Source organism: Notolepis coatsorum (assembly GCF_963971535.1).
Source record: "Notolepis coatsorum genome assembly, chromosome: 13".
Taxonomy (NCBI): Eukaryota; Metazoa; Chordata; class Actinopteri; order Aulopiformes; family Paralepididae; genus Notolepis; species Notolepis coatsorum.
In genome coordinates this window covers 588,631-607,574 of record NC_140177.1, presented here as the reverse complement: position 1 = coordinate 607,574, position 18,944 = coordinate 588,631, and the positions used below count along the sequence as shown (strand labels likewise).

The window sequence follows — 18,944 nt, the reverse complement described above, 5'->3', positions numbered from 1 at the left end:
AGAGTAGAGAAGAGAGAAGAGATGAGAAGAGAGAAAAGAAGGAGAGGAGAGGAGAGAAGAGAAAAGAGGAGAAAAGGAAGAGGAGAGAAGAGAAGAGAAAAGAGGAGAAAAAGAAGGAGGAGAGGAGAGAAGAGAAAAGAGGAGAAAAGGAAGAGAGAAAAGGAGAGAAGAGAAAAGAGGAGAAAAGGAAGAGAAGAAGAGGAGAGAAGAGAAGAGAAAAGAGGAGAAAAGGAAGAGAGGAGAAAAAGAAGAGAAGAGAAAAGAGGAGAAAAGGAAAAGAAGAGGAGAGAAGAAAAGTCTTCTCTACCTGTCCCCCGGCAGCCAGGTGAGCCAGTATTAACGCATCACTTCCTGGTGGGAGGACTCCACTCACTCTGCCCATCACCTGCTTCCTCTTCCTGCCCCGCTTCCCCGGCATTGGCATGACAACCGCAGGAAGAAGAGCCATGTCGTCCTTCTTGTCTGAAACAGGCGAGGCGGGAAAGAGAGAGGAGGGGGGGCGAGGGCGAGGCGGGAAAGAGAGGGAGGGGGCGAGGCGGGAAAGAGAGAGGGAGGGGGGCGAGGGGGGAAAGAGAGAGAGAGGGAGGGGGGCGAGGGTGAGGCGGGAAAGAGAGGGAGGGGGCGAGAGAGAGGCGGGAAAGAGAGGGAGGGGGGCGAGAGCGATTGATTGAAATTTTTATTAACAGATTGCAGAATGGGTACAATACAGTACGGCTCAATACATACAATTGTTAAGGGCGTGCAGACCAGAGAAAGACGTCTTGTTTACATCAGGGTCCCGCATTTTCAATTCATCATAACATTTATGACGTACACGACATACAGATACAGTACTGTTACATCCAGACATTTATGACATACAACAAGATATACAAATATACAGTACTGTTTCTTTACAGACAGAGTTTCTAAAAGAGAATATATACATTTGAGGGGGAATAAAACTGTAGGGGTGTGGTGACAGTATCATGATCATGATGGCTGTGTTTACCTGGGAGCGAGTGGTGACAGTATCATTCACTATGAATTGAAAATGGAGGACCCTGATGTAAACAAGACAAACGTCTTTCTCTGGTCTGCATCCCCTTAACAATTGTGTGTATTGAGCCGTACTGTATTGTACCCATTCTGCAATCTGTTAAATAAAGTTTTCATTCATTCATTCATTCATGGTGGTGGCTGTGTTTACCTGGGTGTGAGTGGTGCAGACTGGACAGTATCATGGTGGCGTGGTTGGGATGTCCGGCCATGAACGACTGTGTGGAGGCTGAGGGGACCAGCGAGCCTTGAGGGGTCGTCGTGATCACTAGCCCTGCTGGAGAGAGAGACACCATGACCCAGCTGGAGAGAGAGACACCATGACCCAGCTGGAGAGAGAGACACCATGACCCAGCTGGAGAGAGAGACACCATGACCCAGCTGGAGAGAGAGACACCATGACCCTGCTGGAGAGAGAGACACCATGACCCAGCTGGAGAGAGAGACACCATGACCCAGCTGGAGAGAGAGACACCATGACCCAGCTGGAGAGAGAGACACCATGACCCAGCTGGAGAGAGAGACACCATGACCCAGCTGGAGAGAGAGACACCATGACCCAGCTGGAGAGAGAGACACCATGACCCAGCTGGAGAGAGAGACACCATGACCCGACTGGAGAGAGAGACACCATGACCCAGCTGGAGAGAGAGACACCATGACCCAGCTGGAGAGAGAGACACCATGACCCGACTGGAGAGAGAGACACCATGACCCAGCTGGAGAGAGAGACACCATGACCCGACTGGAGAGAGAGACACCATGACCCAGCTGGAGAGAGAGACACCATGACCCAGCTGGAGAGAGAGACACCATGACCCGACTGGAGAGAGAGACACCATGACCCAGCTGGAGAGAGAGACACACACACACACACACACACACACACACACACACACACACACACACACACACACACACACACACACACACACACACACACACACACACACACACACACACACACACACACACACACACACACACACACACACACACACACACACACACACACACACACACACACACACACACACACACACACACACACACACACACACACACACACACACACACACACACACACAGCTGGAGAGAGACACCATGACCCGACTGCTGAGACACACACACACACACACACGCACACACACACACACACGCACACACACAGCTGGAGAGAGAGACACCATGACCCGACTGCTGCGCACACGCACACACAAGACAACACACACACACAGACAAGACAACACACACACACAGACAAGACAACACACACACACACAGAGACAAGACACACAACTCACACACACACACACACAAGACAACACACACAAAACACACACACACACAATACAACACACACACACACAAGACAACACACACACACACAACTCACACACACACAAGACAACACACACACACACACACAAGACAACACACACACACAAGACAACACACACACACACAACTCACACACACACACAAGACAACACACACATACACAAGACAACACACACACACACACAAGACAACACACACACACACACAAGACAACACACACACACAACTCACACACACACACACAAAGACAACACACACAAGACAACACACACACACACACAAGACAACACACACACAACTCACACACACAAGACAACACACACACACACACACACACACACACAAGACAACACACACACACACACACACACACACACACACACACACAAGACAACACACACACACACAACTCACACACACACACACAAGACAACACACACACACGTCAGTGTACTCACCTGCAGTCATGATGCCTGTAGTAGACGGGACGGGCAGCACGGTGATGTTCTGGGAGGCGTGGGCCTGGTGGAGGTGGCCCCCCCCTCCCGCTCCTTCCTGTTTGGTCATCACCACCCTCGCCCCCCCCACACTGCCGTCCATGGAGAGCACGGGGTAGTGCTGCGAGGAGGAGGCGTGAGGGAAGCCTGGGGGAGCGCTGCCCTTGTCTGGACCCAGGTGCTCCTTCATCTTGTTGAGGAACATGGCGTTCTCAATCTATACGGGGGAGGGGGGGGGGGGGGGGGGGTCACGATAGGAGGGGGAGGATGGTGACGAGAGATTTAAGGAAGAGAGGAGGTAAGGAAGGAGTGTGAAGGAGGAGAGGTGGTGAGGAAGGAGCGTGAAAGAGGAGAGGGGGTAAGGAAGGAGCGTGAAGGAGAGGAGGTAAGGAAGGAGCGTGAAGGAGGAGAGGAGGTAAGGAAGGAGCGTGAAGGAGGAGAGGAGGTAAGGAAGGAGCGTGAAGGAGGAGAGGAGGTAAGGAAGGAGCGTGAAGGAGGAGAGGAGGTAAGGAAGGAGCGTGAAGGAGGAGAGGAGGTAAGGAAGGAGCGTGAAGGAGAGGAGGTAAGGAAGGAGCGTGAAGGAGGAGGTAAGGAAGGAGCGTGAAGGAGGAGAGGAGGTAAGGAAGGAGCGTGAAGGAGGAGAGGAGGTAAGGAAGGAGCGTGAAGGAGGAGGTAAGGAAGGAGCGTGAAGGAGGAGAGGAGGTAAGGAAGGAGCGTGAAGGAGGAGAGGAGGTAAGGAAGGAGCGTGAAGGAGGAGAGGAGGTAAGGAAGGAGCGTGAAGGAGGAGAGGAGGTAAGGAAGGAGCGTGAAGGAGGAGAGGAGGTAAGGAAGGAGCGTGAAGGAGGAGAGGAGGTAAGGAAGGAGCGTGAAGGAGGAGAGGAGGTAAGGAAGGAGCGTGAAGGAGGAGAGGAGGTAAGGAAGGAGCGTGAAGGAGGAGAGGAGGTAAGGAAGGAGCGTGAAAGAGGAGAGGAGGTAAGGAAGGAGCGTGAAAGAGGAGAGGAGGTAAGGAAGGAGCGTGAAGGAAGAGAGGAGGTAAGGAAGGAGCGTGAAGGAGGAGAGGAGGTAAGGAAGGAGCGTGAAGGAGGAGAGGAGGTAAGGAAGGAGCGTGAAGGAGGAGAGGTGGTGAGGAAGGAGCGTGAAGGAGGAGAGGTGGTGAGGAAGGAGCGTGAAGGGGGAGAGGAGGTAAGGAAGGAGCGTGAAGGAGGAGAGGGGGTAAGGAAGGAGCGTGAAGGGGGAGAGGAGGTAAGGAAGGAGCGTGAAGGAGGAGAGGGGGTAAGGAAGGAGCGTGAAGGGGGAGAGGAGGTAAGGAAGGAGCGTGAAGGAGGAGAGGAGGTGAGGAAGGAGCGTGAAGGAGAGGAGGTAAGGAAGGAGCGTGAAGGAGAGGTAAGGAAGGAGCGTGAAGGAGAGGAGGTAAGGAAGGAGCGTGAAGGAGAGGAGGTAAGGAAGTGCGTGAAGGAGAGGAGGTAAGGAAGGAGCGTGAAGGAGAGGAGGTAAGGAAGGAGCGTGAAGGAGAGGAGGTAAGGAAGGAGTGTGAAGGAGGAGAGGAGGTGAGGAAGGAGCGTGAAGGAGGAGAGGAGTTAAGGAAGGAGCGTGAAGGAGGAGAGGTGGTGAGGAAGGAGCGTGAAGGAGGAGTGGAGCGAGGATGAGAGTGATGAGAGAGTGAGTGACAGTAGAGGTGACAGTACACAGTAGAAGTGACAGTAGAGGGTAAGTTTGGGGTAAAGTGTGAAAAGATGAGAGCAGAAGGAAAGGCATGACCACAACGTCGAGGGACTCGTTCCGTTCCAAAAACTTGCAACTTGTGTTTTTTTTTAGAAGACCACTTGGTATGTGAGGGTTCACCGTCTTCAAAGCGGCTATGCAAGCGCACATTGGGTTTAGTGTCACTGACGTGTCACTTACCTGTCCTTGAACGGTGGGGATGGGAGACCAGAAGTACGACGAGTTGAAATGGGAATCCTCCATTATGTCTGCAATTATACAAAGCAACACTTAGAAAACAACCGGCCTTCCTCCCCCACTGCGCTCTTCTTCTGTGGTTTTTGGGGGGGGTTTGTCGGTGGAAAACGAGACACGTGGCAGTTGATTCAACCTGCCCCGGTGTCCCGTCCTCCTTCATCATCATCATCATCTTCATCAACTCAGTGGTCACGACTTGAACAGGTTAATGTTTAACAATGTGTCAGGGAGGGGAGGGGGGGGGGGGGCAGCCCGATCTCACTTAAGAAAAGGAAAGGGGGCGCCCGAGTGGCGAACCACATAATGCGCTGCGTCGCAACACGGCCGACCCAGGTTCGATTGCCGGACCCGGCGCTCTTTGCAGAATGTCTTCCCCTGGTCTGTCTCCCATTCCTCCTCTCTCGCTCTCGCTCTCTCTCTCTCTACCGGACTGCCCGGTAGTAAAAACCCAATAAAAATCTACAAAAACATAAAGGACAAGTAACATGTAAGAAAAGGAAAGTACTTATCGACCACAGGAAACATATGACAAACATCCATATTACTACTGCACTTCACAAATAAAGTTATTATTACTTTACTCCGTTACATTTGCACTCTGGTTGGATGCCAAACTTCTGTTTGGTGTATTGTACTTGTGCTGTATGATGACAACAATACATTTGAATCTAATCTTATGTTATAGCCACAAGTAATATATTGACTTATTTATGAAAATGTACAATGCGTATATATTACATGTGTTTGTATCAGGGTGGGTGTGTCTTAGTCTAGTGGTGAGAGCTGTGTTTGTATCAGGGTGGGTGTCTTAGGGGGCTTTCTCACTCAACATCGGGGTCGAAATCAGCTCCGTGCCGTCCTCATTCCGAGTTCCGTGCCGAACTCCCCCCCCCCCTCTCCCCCCTCTAGTTTGTATACACACTTCAGTCTGGGTGCGCTCTGGGTTTTGTTTACGGTTTGCGTTTTGAGCTTGTAAGCTTGCCGTAGTCGATGATGTCACGCTCGAAATGTAAACACAGGAAGTGTTAACACGGAGACTGGAGAATGGATGTTGATATAAAGAAACAAATAACTAATAAATATGAAGTTATATTTGAACCTCTGTTGTCAAGCCTTGTCAATATAACCCACCCCCCTTTTCTCACGAATGGAACTCTGTTGTAGAGTCCGCTTTTGATCGTTTTGCAGGGTTAACAATAAAGCTAAGCTAACGGCTAACGCTAGTTTTACTAGTAACATTGCTCGCATCGATTATATTGAATGTCATTGATCTACTGGTCGACCGAAAATGTAAACGGGAATGTCTTAACACGACTGCGGACTCTGGATGTTGATATAAAATGAACAAATTGCCAATAAATATGAAGTTATATTTGAACCTCTGTTGTCAAGCCTTGTCAATATAACCCACCCCATTTTATCACGAATGGATGGTGTTGTAGAGTCCGCTTTTGAGCGTTTTGAGCGATCTACTGGTCGACCACGGCCGACTGGTTGGGCACCACTGGTCTAATAGAAATAAATGCATTCGAACAAGAAAGTATAGTATACAGCAATGGCTAACGGCTAAACGCTAGTTAGCTAGCCTGTTCAGAAGCTAACATTATCCCATCGCTTGTGGCAATTATATTGCATGTCATTGATCTACTGGTCGACCACGGCCGACTGGTTGGGCACCACTGGTCTATAGAAATAAATGCATTGAACAATGTATAGACATATCAATGGCAAACAAAATTGCCAGGCCTAACCGCCCCCACTCAGCGCGCACCTGAGACCACCTATTTCAGGCGTCCAGGTTCAGCGCCCCCGGGGACGAATCAGCGGGGGGCGGGGACGGGGGACAGCGTTCTCACTCAGACAGACACACCATTTTCTGATGCGAGCCGGCTCTGATTCGACACAGAGCAGTGAGTGAGAAACCACCCTTAGTCTAGTGGTGAGAGCTGTGTTTGTATCAGGGTGGGTGTCTTAGTCTAGAGGTGGGAGCTGTGTTAGTATCAGGCTGGGTGTCTTAGTCTAGTGGTGAGAGCTGTGTTTGTATCAGGGTGGGTGTCTTAGTCTAGTGGTGAGACGTGAGAGCTGTGTTTATCAGGGTGGGTGGGTGTCTTAGTCTAGTGGTGAGAGCTGTGTTTGTATCAGGGTGGGTGTCTTAGTCTAGTGGTGAGAGCTGTGTTTGTATCAGGGTGGGTGTCTTAGTCTAGTGGTGAGAGCTGTGTTTGTATCAGGTGGGTGTCTTAGTCTAGTGGTGAGAGCTGTGTTTGTATCAGGGTGGGTGTCTTGCTCTAGTGGTGAGAGCTGTGTTTGTGTCAAGGTGGGTGTCTTAGTCTAGTGGTGAGAGCTGTGTTTGTATCAAGGTGGGTGTCTTAGTCTAGTGGTGAGAGCTGTGTTTGTATCAGGGTGGGTGTCTTAGTCTAGTGGTGAGAGCTGTGTTTGTATCAAGGTGGGTGTCTTAGTCTAGTGGTGAGAGCTGTGTTTGTATCAAGGTGGGTGTCTTAGTCTAGTGGTGAGAGCTGTGTTTGTATCAGGGTGGGTGTCTTAGTCTAGTGGTGAGAGCTGTGTTTGTATCAAGGTGGGTGTCTTAGTCTAGTGGTGAGAGCTGTGTTTGTATCAGGGTGGGTGTCTTAGTCTAGTGGTGAGAGCTGTGTTTGTATCAAGGTGGGTGTCTTAGTCTAGTGGTTAGAGCACTCGCCCGCAACCACAATCATTGTTAGTTTAACAAGCGTTAAACAAGCGTTGCAGGGCCAAGGCTAAGATAATAATCAAAGACTCTAGTCACCCAAACAACTGCCTCTTTGAACTGCTGCGGTCAGGCAAGCGCTACCGGAGTCTCATGGCCGGGACAGAGAGACTCAGAAGGAGCTTCTATCCCCAGGCCATCAGGATGAACAATGACAATGACACTATGTAACAACCCATTATCTACACACTCACTTTAAACAAACACTCACCTTACCACTCACTTTAGACACTTTATATGTATCTATTATTAAAGAGATTTGCACTACATTCATACTTCATTTGCACCCTACCCTAAGTTTTGTACCTCTGCATTGTACCTCACTGTTACTAATTTTACTCTGTATTGTATATTGTATATAATATATGTATATTGACTTTACTTACTTCTTAATAACCTTTTTTTACTTACTTTATTTTTACTGTATGTAGCACATTCTCAGGGGCTCATACAGAAAAAAGCATTTCATCATAAAGTATTCTGTATTTTGTTGTGACAAATAATAAACAAACTTGACTCCCGGTCGCGCTTGTTTTGGACTTTTGTCGATATAAAATGTAAATATATTACTTATATATAAATAACATAATGTATTATGTCGATTTTTTCCTGTGATAGAGTAGTACTTTATTCATGTTTTCTGATGAGACTGTGTTGCAGCAGGAGACTTTAAACAAATAATTTAAAGATTAACTCCCAATAACTTCTGATAATGAGATTAGGACGGAGGAGGATGTGAAAGGAATCAAGCAAAGACTTCTGATCCATTGAAGGGAAGGATATCATGGCTGCGTTCACACTGCAGGCCTTAGTACTCAAATCTGATTTATTGCTCAGATCAGATTTTCTTTGTTTGGCTGTTCATATATATATATACATAATTTTTTATAATATCAGATTCCAGTGTGAACTGGTCACTGCTCCTGAACTGACCAGCATGCGCAAATGAACAATAAATAAGATGGATGTAAACATGGAGGACACTGAAGTCAGTTTATGGTTTAATTTATAAATTCATGTGCAGTGCAGCAGTGTGTAACGTGTCTGGCTGTGTGACATCAACGTGTCAGCATGAAAATAACTGCACCAGTATAGCTTAGCAAGTAGCTAATCAGACAGTGTCGCTTTTGGGATTTGGTACATACCCATTTATTATCAAAATACAAGGTTAGGCTTATTATGACTAGGGTTGCAAATTGTAAGCACGTTACTTACTCGATCATTGATAATGTTAACGATCAATCGATTAATTGTAACTAAAATACCCAATTTACCAAACAATAACAAATGTATTCGTTTCCTCAATCAAAAGGTTTATTTCCGCAGCAGCGACATATTGCATTCTCACAACATTGCATGGCATATGAAACATAGAAATAGGTCTAGAGTGGGGCGGCTGGGTGGCGCAGAGGACATTGCGCTTGTCACCAACGCAAGAGACACCGGGTTCGACTCCGGCTGTCGGCGTTGCCTCCGGCTCGGGCCAGTCGTCATACTAACTCAATTGGCGGGTGGAAGTCGATGGGTGTTAATCTGGACGTTGTGGACAGCGACTCCTACAGGTCGGTTGGGGGACGCCTGCACAGCAGAGACAGGAAATGGCGGGGGTAGTGTGAGCCTCCCACACGTTACACCTCGCCAATGAGAGTCCGCGCTGGCAGGTGAAAAGATGTGACAGGCTGCCTCCTCGTGTATCGGAGGGGACACGTGATGCAAGGCTTCTATTCTACCTACAACCGACCAGTGGGGGGCATATGCGAGCAACGTTCAAGACAGGGGAGGGAAGAATTGGCACAGTGGGTAATTGGGGTGGGAGAAAAATTGAAAAAAAGAAATAGACCTAGAGTAAAACACATTTGTCTCGACTCTAAGCGGGCAAGCTGCATGTCGCTGCTGTCGGGACAAAACCTCATAACTCCATTTTTTGAATTTTTTTTTTATTATATAAATCAACTCCGTAGATCATCCTCCATATGTGTGTGTGGGTTTTACAAAGTTTAAACAATAGGAAAGCATTAAACCGATCATCTGTCTAAACCTCCTAACTCTATTCACCCTCAAATCTGTGTTCGTTTTTTTTCATCTGCTGAAAAGTTGGGTTTTTGGAGTTATGAGGTTTTGTCCCGACAGCAGCGATGTGGCAAAAAAGAAAGAAAAAAGTCACTCACCACTTAAAAAAAATCAAAACATGTATTTAACAAATTAAAAAAATATTCTAAACATGGTTTTATATTAACCTAATAAATAAACAAAATTTACTTATGTCAACCAATAGGCCTAACTAAATAACAGATTTACACACATAAAACACTGAAATCTGAACACACATGAAAGTGGCCCAAATCAGAATAGAAAAAAATCTGATCCTATGTGATTTGTGTTGTTCTTCACACTGTCATGAATAAAAACAGATCTGAGACACATACGAGTAAAGAAATCAGATTCGGGGTCTGATTTTTTGCATTGTGACCTCAGTGTGAACAGTCATGCGACTTTCACGTCACTCTACATTGACATGTGTCACTATTTTTCACACCCATCTCCATTGTTTATTAGTGCAGCAGGTCAGTTCAGGAGCGTGGAAACTAATATTGTCAGTAAAATAAAACCAATCCTTTCACCCGTCGACCTGGAAACAGTAGTCAATGCATTCATCACATCACGCCTTGACTACTGCAATGCCCTCTACACCGGCATCAGTCAGGCAGCCATGTCCCGCCTCAAAATGGTCCAGCACTCTGCAGCTAGGTTCCTTACCGGCACCAGAAAGAGAGAGCACATCACACCAGTCCTAGCCTCCCTATACTGGCTCCCAGTCCCACTTAGAATAGATTTCAAAATCCTCCTCCTCACCTTCAAGGCACTATCGGGTGCAGCACCCCTATACATCACCGAGCTCATCACCCCCTACTCAGCACCCAGGTCACTAAGATCCTCTAACCAGGCTCGGCTGGTGTCGTCGTTCCCCCCCCCCCCCCCCCCCCCCCCAGACTAAAAAAGAGAGGCGATCGCTCCTTCAAGGCCGTAGCCCCCAAACTATGGAACCAGCTTCCCCTGGAGATTCGATCTGCCCCTACGCTGGAGACATTTAAGGCCAGTTTAAAAACCCACTTTTATTCCCTAGCCTTCGATTAATCCTGATTTCTCCCACACCCTAACCCACACACTCCCATGCAATTTTATCCTGCCCCCTCCCTCTTGTATCTCTTCTTGTGCTCCTCTGTCCCTGGTGTGCTATACTGTACTTTGTGCTCCCCTTTACGCTTGTCCTATTTTTTGAATGTACTGTCCTGTCCTGTTGTGCCTTTTTGTATTTGTGTATTTTATAGGACATTGATTTTATGCTTTGACTGTACTGTACAGCACTTTGGTTGGCTCTCGAGCTTTTAAATGTGCTCTATAAATAAATTACTTGACTTACTTACTTGACTTAATATTGGCCAAATGTTCTACAATTATGTGACTCCAGTGGTGTTACTCCAGTCACCCGAACAACTGCCTCTTTGAACTGCTGCGGTCAGGCAAGCGATACCGGAGTCTCAAGGCGAGCACAGAAAGACTCAGAAGAAGCTTCTATCCCCAGGCCATCAGGCTGCTAAACGAACAATGAATGAACACTACACAACAACAACCACCAAACGCACATAGCACACACATCCACACGCACACACTCACTTTAAACAAACACACTGTAGCACCCACTCCACACACTTTATAGCACACACCCACTTTAAACAAACACACTGTAGCACCCACTCCCCACACTTTATATTTATGGATGAAGGATTGCACTACAACTCATACACCTTACTGTAAATTGTACCTAAAACTGTACCTCATCCCATTTCTGCTTTGCACTAGATAGTACTGTACATTAGTACACTGCATAGTATTGTGTATTGTATATTATATGGTAACTCAGAACATTGTACATATGTCTATACCGAACACTGTGACCTCATTTTTCTTCTTCTAAATTCATGCTATATTATGTTATTATGTTATTTGATACTATCTTGTCTAGCACAGTCTCTGGAGCGTAACAGTAAGAAGCATTTTGTATGAAAGTATTCTGTACTTCTGTATGACAACTATTAAAGAACTTGAACTTGAACTTGAACAGCCAACCAAAAATAATCTGATGTGAGAAATTAATCAGAATTGAGCACTGCACTAAGGCTTGCAGTATAAATGTAGCCTTGCTGTAGTGTGAAGTTTTATAGAAATTATTTTCCATCATGGCATGCAATTGTTGCATACTACTTTACACCAATAACAGATGTTTGGGTCCTTATAGGCTATTTGGGGTTTATGTTGAGATTTAGAAGGCCATGCATAGCTCAAAATAACAAAAGCATGCCATGCACGTTAGTAGTGTAAAGCTAACAGGACATATAGTCAGTATGTCTGTGTGTTGGGGGGTATTGCATTGAATGTGAGTTGAGGCATAATGACACCTAAACTATTAATAATAACACTACAACTACAACTCAAATTGAAGGTTATTATTAAACGTCGTCTGTCGTGGCTGAATCGTTCTCTTGCATTGCGTGGTGGTGTGTGAACTCTTAGCAGCACACAAATCAAATTTGATTGATTGATAATTGTATTAACAGATTGCAGAATGGGTACAATACAGTACGGCTCAATACACACAATTGTTAAGGGGATGCAGACCAGAGAAAGACTTTCGTCTTGTTTACATCAGGGTCCCCCATTTTCAATTCATCAGGACATTAACGACAGATACAGTACTGCTACATCTATACATTTATGACATACCAGATTTACAAATACAGTACTGTTTGTGAAAAAGAGTCTAAAAAAGAGCGTATACATTTTACGTAGAAACTGTACATTGGAGGAGGTTGGGTTTTTGATTGATTGATAACTTTATTAACAGATTTCAGAATGGGGTACAATACAGTAAGGCTCAATACACACAATTGTTAAGGGGATGCAGACCAGAGAAAGACTTTCGTCTTGTTTACATCAGGGTCCCCCATTTTCAATTAATCAGGAGGGTAGGTGGGGTATCAGAAGATATCATTAATTATAATAATATATAGACAGGGGATAAACGAGATGGAGTTGCTAGAATGTGTAGGTCGCTGCAACAACGCAACAAACACACACAACCTCACAGCAGATGTAAACAAGCTGGTTTAGCCTGAAAAGACAACACGGCGGCTAACTTGCCACCATTTATATGCTCTGCTTTTGTTCCGCTAGCAGCACGCTAACAACAACGACGACGAGGCCTGTGTTTTGTTTTTGTAATCATGTCGTTTGTCGTGCTCTATATAGAAACATAATAAACAACGTCGCTCCTCGTCCCCCGTTCATCTCTCACTGAGAGAGAAAAAAAGAGAAAGGAAAAAAAAAAGTCTGGAATAAAAAATCTAAAAAAAATAAAAACCGTCGCCTCTGTTGCTGCGCGAGACGCTTCCGGCGGCCAGACACACAGAAGCGGCAGCTCGCGCCGCCGTGTTGCACTCAGACACACTGACATAATTTAACTAACTGAATAATAATAGTAACTCTTGGTTAATTACCTGGTAAAGGCGGTTCCCTCTCAACCCCCGGGGCTTCCTCGGGTCGGGACTAGTTAGGAAACTTTGTCCAAAATCCGCCCCCCCCAGAACCCTCAGATGTGGCTCTTTTTTTCTTCTTCTTCGATTTTTTTCCCCACTTCGCTCCTGTGGGTCTACTGCGTGATTTCTTTCCCGTAGCCTTTGTTTGCGAAGACGCTCTCTGATTGGCTAGCCCGGGTACAGCGAAGACCCTCTCTGATTGGTTTAGCGCCGAAGGGTCTCTTCCGCCTTGTACATATTCTCTGCTTCAAAGTGGTTATGCATTATTTTACTAGTATGCACAGTGTGCATGCATACTATAGGCCTATACAGTTCGTATTCTCAAAATGAGATTCGATTCTAATGTATTGTCATTGTCTAATGTATTGTCATTTCCCTGTCACATGCAGCACAAGTACAGTACAACAACAATAAGTTTGGCATCCAACCAGAGTGCAAATGTAACAGTAAAGTGCAACAGTAATATAATGCACAGGTGATATAACTACTGAGTTATACTGCTAACCAGATGTATGTACAGAGTTGTAGTGTTATTATTAATAGTTTAGGTGTCATTATGCCTCAACTCACATTCAATGCAATACCCCCCAACACACAGACAGACTGACTATTATGTCCTGTTAGCTTTACACTACTAACGTGCATGGCATGCTTTTGTTAATTTGAGCTATGCATGGCCTTCTAAATCTCAACATAAACCCCAAATAGCCTATATAAGGACCCAAACATCTGTTATTGGTGTAATAAAGTATGCAACAAATGCATAACCCACTTCGAAAGAGGGCCAAAGCATAACCACTTTGAAGCAGAGAATATGTACAAGGCGGAAGAGACCCAAACTGGTCAGACTACTGCTTGACCTTACTCCTAGAACCCACCTCACCCCTGCACACTTTGACAACCTAGGATGGCTTAGAGTAGACGACAGAGTACAGCAACTAGCAATGGGCCTGGTCTACAAGATACACTACACGACCAAGGTACCCATGTACATGTCAAAATACTTCCCAAAGGTCAGTGAATACCACGATCACAACACCAGAGGGAGCTCCACAAATCATGTTAAACCCAGATTCGGCTCAAATAAGGGACTAAACACGTTTCGCAATTATGCCACATCAATGTGGAACGCCCTACCCAAAGCTGTAAAGGAATGTGAATCACTACCCACTTTCAAAACCTCTCTCAAGGGACACCTACGGGAGACTGCAATTCAACACTGGCCCCTGTAAATATCCTAACCCAACCCCCTCCAATGTACAGTAATTTACCTAGTATGGTTCTGTCAATAGTCCAATGTACAATTTTGTTTGTTTGTACAGTGTCTCCCCCCCCCCCCTCAATGTACAGTTTTACTTGTTTATACAGTGTGCCCCCCCCCCCCCCCCACCTCCAATGTAAATTACCCAGTATGGTTGTCAATATCCCAATGTACCCAACCCCCCCCCACACAACCTCCTCCAATGTACAGTTTCTACGTCAAATGTATATACTCCCTTTTCTTGACTCCTTCTGTATCACAAACAGTACTGTAATTGCAAATCTGGTATGTCATAAATGTATAGATGTAGCAGTACTGACTATCTGTATGTCATGTATGTCATAAATGTCCTGATGAATTGAAAATGGGGGACCCTGATGTAAACAAGACAAAAGTCTTTCTCTGGTCTGCATCCCCTTAACAATTGTGTGTATTGAGCTGTACTGTATTGTACCTACCCGCGTTGCAATCTGTTAATAAAGTTTTCAATCAATCAATCAATCAAACCCTTCGGCGCTAAACCAATCAGAGAGGGTCTTCGCTGTACGCGGCTAGCCAATCAGAGAGCGTCTTCGCAAACATAGGCTACGGGGGGAAAATCACGCGAGTCTACTCGATTCCTCCGCTATACTTTTCCGGTGGTGTATTAATATCCGGTGTCGACCGTGTCGTGTGCGCTGTGTTCTGTGTTTTTGATAAACATCCATCACGAAGTAATATTAGTTTTTTTTTAATTTTAGTTTGCTTTGATATAACAGGTTTTATATACCGTGTATGCGAGAGCAGATGGTGGAGGTAAACGGTACCCTATCCCCCCCCCTCACAGTAAACTGTGGTGTTCCACAAGGAAGCATACTAGGTCCGCTACTGTTCCTAATTTATGCAAATGACATGTCGTCAGCTTGTGACTGCAACTTGTTCCTGTTTGCGGACGACTCAGCCCTGCTGGTCTCTGACAAGAACAAATTACAGGTTGAAAAAACCCTCAGCTCAGAACTAAGCAAAATCTGCATATGGCTCGCTGATAACAAACTATCATTACACATGGGCAAAACAGAGTCCATTCTCTTCGGTTCAAATAACAAACTCAGCAAGACCGACGGCTTCTCAGTTACAGTGGGTGACAATATTGTCACAAGGAAAGAAGATATTACCTACCTGGGTTCCATCCTAGAGGCAAATCTTTCCTGTGACAAAATGGCATCCAATGTAATAAAAAAAGTCAACCAACAAACTCGTTTCTTGTACCGGATCTCCTCACTGGTAAACAAGAATACCCTGAAGACTCTAGCAGGAGCACTCATTCAAGGGTACTACGACTATGCTTGCACCTCATGGTACCAAAGCACCTCAAAGGCGCTAAAAACAAAATTACAAACATCTCAAAACAAACTGGTCAGACTACTGCTTGACCTTACCCCTAGAACCCACCTCACCCCTGCCCACTTTGACAACCTAGGATGGCTTAGAGTAGACGACAGAGTACAGCAACTTGCAATGGGCCTGGTCTACAAGATACACTACACGACCAAGGTACCCATGTACATGACTAAATACTTCCCAAAGGTCAGTGAATACCACGATCACAACACCAGAGGGAGCTCCACAAATCATGTTAAACCCAGATTCGGCTCAAACAAGGGTCTAAACACGTTTCGCAATTATGCCACATCAATGTGGAACGCCCTACCCAAAGCTGTAAAGGAATGTGAATCACTACCCACTTTCAAAAACTCTCTCAAAAAACACCTAAGGGAGACTGCAACTCGAAACTGGCCCCTGTAAATGTCCGAGCACAACCCCCGCCAATGTACAGTAAATTACCAAGTATGGTCTTGTCAATAATCCAATGTACAGTGTTGTTTGTACAGTTGTACAGTGTCCCCCACCCACCCCTCCTACCCAACCCCCCCCCCCCCCCACTCCTACCCAACCCCCCCCCCCCCCCCCCCCCCCACTCCTACCCCCCCCCCCCCCCAACCACCTCCAATGTACAGTCCCACCCCCACCTACCCAATCCAATGTACAGTTTCTACGCCTAATGTATATACTCGGTTCTTTCTGGACTCTTTTTGTATCACAAATACAGTACTGTAATTGCAAATCTGGTATGTCATAAATGTATAGATGTAGCAGTACTGTCTATCTGTATGTCATGTATGTCATATATGTTACGATGAATTGGAAATGGGGGACCCTGGTGGAAACAAGACGAAAGTCTTTCTCTGGTCTGCATCCCCTTAACAATTGTATGTATTGAGCTGTACTGCACTGTACCCATTCTGCAATCTGTTAATAAAGTTTTCATTCATTCATTCATCCATGTGGAACGCCCCCTACCCAAAGCTGTAAAAGAATGTTAAAGGGGCTATGCGTTATAAATGTCATTTTTCAGTCTCTAGCATTGTATTATAGTAATAGGAGTTCGTATCAATGTGTTTTTGGGCCTAAATACTATATTGACGAATTCCTCAGCTACAGCCCATCCCCTGTTTGCCTCTAGTAAATCAGGTCATGTTGATTTGACGACCTGGTGCACGTCACAGGGCGCTGTTTATAGCGCACAGTGATGTGATTGGCTCTGTGGTTTTAGTAATGCCCGCCTCCATTCTTCGACAGACAGACCGGCGTTAGCTCTCGGGACTCGGGAGCGATCGCTAGCTAGTTAGCACCAGCCGGGGCCGGCGTTAGCAACCGGGGGCGTCGCGGAGCATTCAGCCTGCTGGCTACCTAGATCCACTTCAACCAGCGTCGCGGAGCATTCAGCCTGCTGGCTACACAGCTTGTCGGTGTGCTAATAGCCTCTGCAAGCTAACGGTAGCTGGCTCCAGGCTATTAGCACATCGACAAGCTGCTGGAGCTCCCGACGCTCGGCTGGTTGAAGTGGATCTAGGAATGCTCCGCGACGCTCCCGGTTGCTATCATGTGCAGGTCCTCTTCTCAGACCTGTGTACTGCACACGCATCATGCAAGCTACACATCGCTGCATGTTGATCAATGGTGGCCCACTCGGTGCATCACAGTGGGCTACTATTGTGCTAACAACAACCGCGGTGTCCGGCTTGTCGGCCGGCATGAGTGCTCGATTTAAAATGGTTCTCTCCTCTTTGTCCTCACAAGTATTCTGCCAGGGAACTTATGGATACGACAATAGTAGTAGTTATAAGGTGTTTGATCATTGTGTCGTTGTACATATTGTGTATACACCGTTAGAAGCTAACGTAGCTTAGCTTGGTAGCTATTGTGCTAACAACATACCCCGACGTCTAGCTTGTTAGCCGGCATGAATGCCCGATTTAAAATGGTTCTCTCCTCTTCGTATACCTTTTTCCTCACAATTATTCTGCCAGGGAACTTATGGACACGACAATAGTAGTAGTTATAAGGTGTTTGAGCTTGTAACGTTAGTTAGCTCATAGCTATCGTTTGAGCTTGTAACGTTAGTTAGCTCATAGCTCTCGTGTACCACGATAGCTATGAGCTAACTAACGTTACAAGCTCAAACACCTTATAACTACTACTATTGTCGTGTCCATAAGTTCCCTGGCAGAATACTTGTGAGGACAAAGGTATACAAAGAGGAGAGAACCATTTTAAATCAGGTATTCATGCCGGCTAACAAGCTAGACGTCGCAGCATGTTGTTAGCACAATAGTAGCCCACTGTGATGCACCGAGTGGGCTACTATTGATCAACATGCAGCGACATGTAGCTTGCATGGTGCAGTGCTTTGCCCCACAGGTCTGAGAAGAGGACCTGTGGTACCCTTGACTGAGATTTCATAATCAAAACTGTTAGATCAACCCTGAAAACTGAAAATATCTGTGGTAATAGTTCATAACATGGACTCTCAGAGTGATGGAACCTATGTTAGCTTCTAACGATGTATACACAATATGTACAACGACACAATGATTTACATTATTACAAATATGGTAACGTGGTTGTGGCTTTTACAAATAGTGGTAACATATATATATATAGATAGACAGTACTGCTACATCTCTATATTTATGACATACCATATTTGTATGTAACCTGAAACCTAAGGGGGGACCCTGATGTAAACAAGACGAAAGTCTTTCTCTGGTCTGCATCCCCTTAACAATTGTGTGTATTGAGCTGTACTGTATTGTACCCATTCTACAATCTGTTAATAAAGTTTTCAATCAATCAATCAATCAATAAGACCTCCACCTGGATGGAATGACGGGGAGATGGGCGGAGCTATTTGGTGGGTGGCTGTCACTCAAAGTGTGGGTGGAGCCAAGCCAATAATAGCCTGCTTTCATGAGGCTGAAAAATGCTGGTTTTGAGTACAAGATTAGAAATATAAAACAATGATTATTTTTGGAATAAAAATTACACATGTGTTACATAGACTCACAGGAAGTGTGTAAAGTTGCCCAAATAGTGCTAGGAATAGCACTGCATGACACCTTTAAATCACTACCCACTTTCAAAACCACTCTCAAAGAGCACCTACGGGAGACTGCAATTCGAAACTGGCCCCT

At 45.8% G+C, this 18,944-nt stretch overlaps 1 protein-coding gene across 1 annotated transcript in view; it reads right to left on the bottom strand.

Annotated features, from left to right (window-relative positions):
- znf384a (zinc finger protein 384 a) overlaps positions 1-13,266 on the bottom strand; it is a 36,640-nt gene extending 23,374 nt beyond the window's left edge. Inside the window, exons 1-5 of the mRNA XM_084327364.1 lie at positions 13,131-13,266; positions 4,779-4,846; positions 2,838-3,093; positions 1,190-1,315; positions 308-462 (exon numbers count right to left, since the gene is read on the bottom strand). Of these exons, the coding sequence (XP_084183490.1) occupies positions 308-462; positions 1,190-1,315; positions 2,838-3,093; positions 4,779-4,841 (600 nt within the window). The 5' untranslated portion in view covers positions 4,842-4,846; positions 13,131-13,266. The remainder of the gene's footprint in view (positions 1-307; positions 463-1,189; positions 1,316-2,837; positions 3,094-4,778; positions 4,847-13,130) is intronic.
- Positions 13,267-18,944: the final 5,678 nt, after the last annotated feature.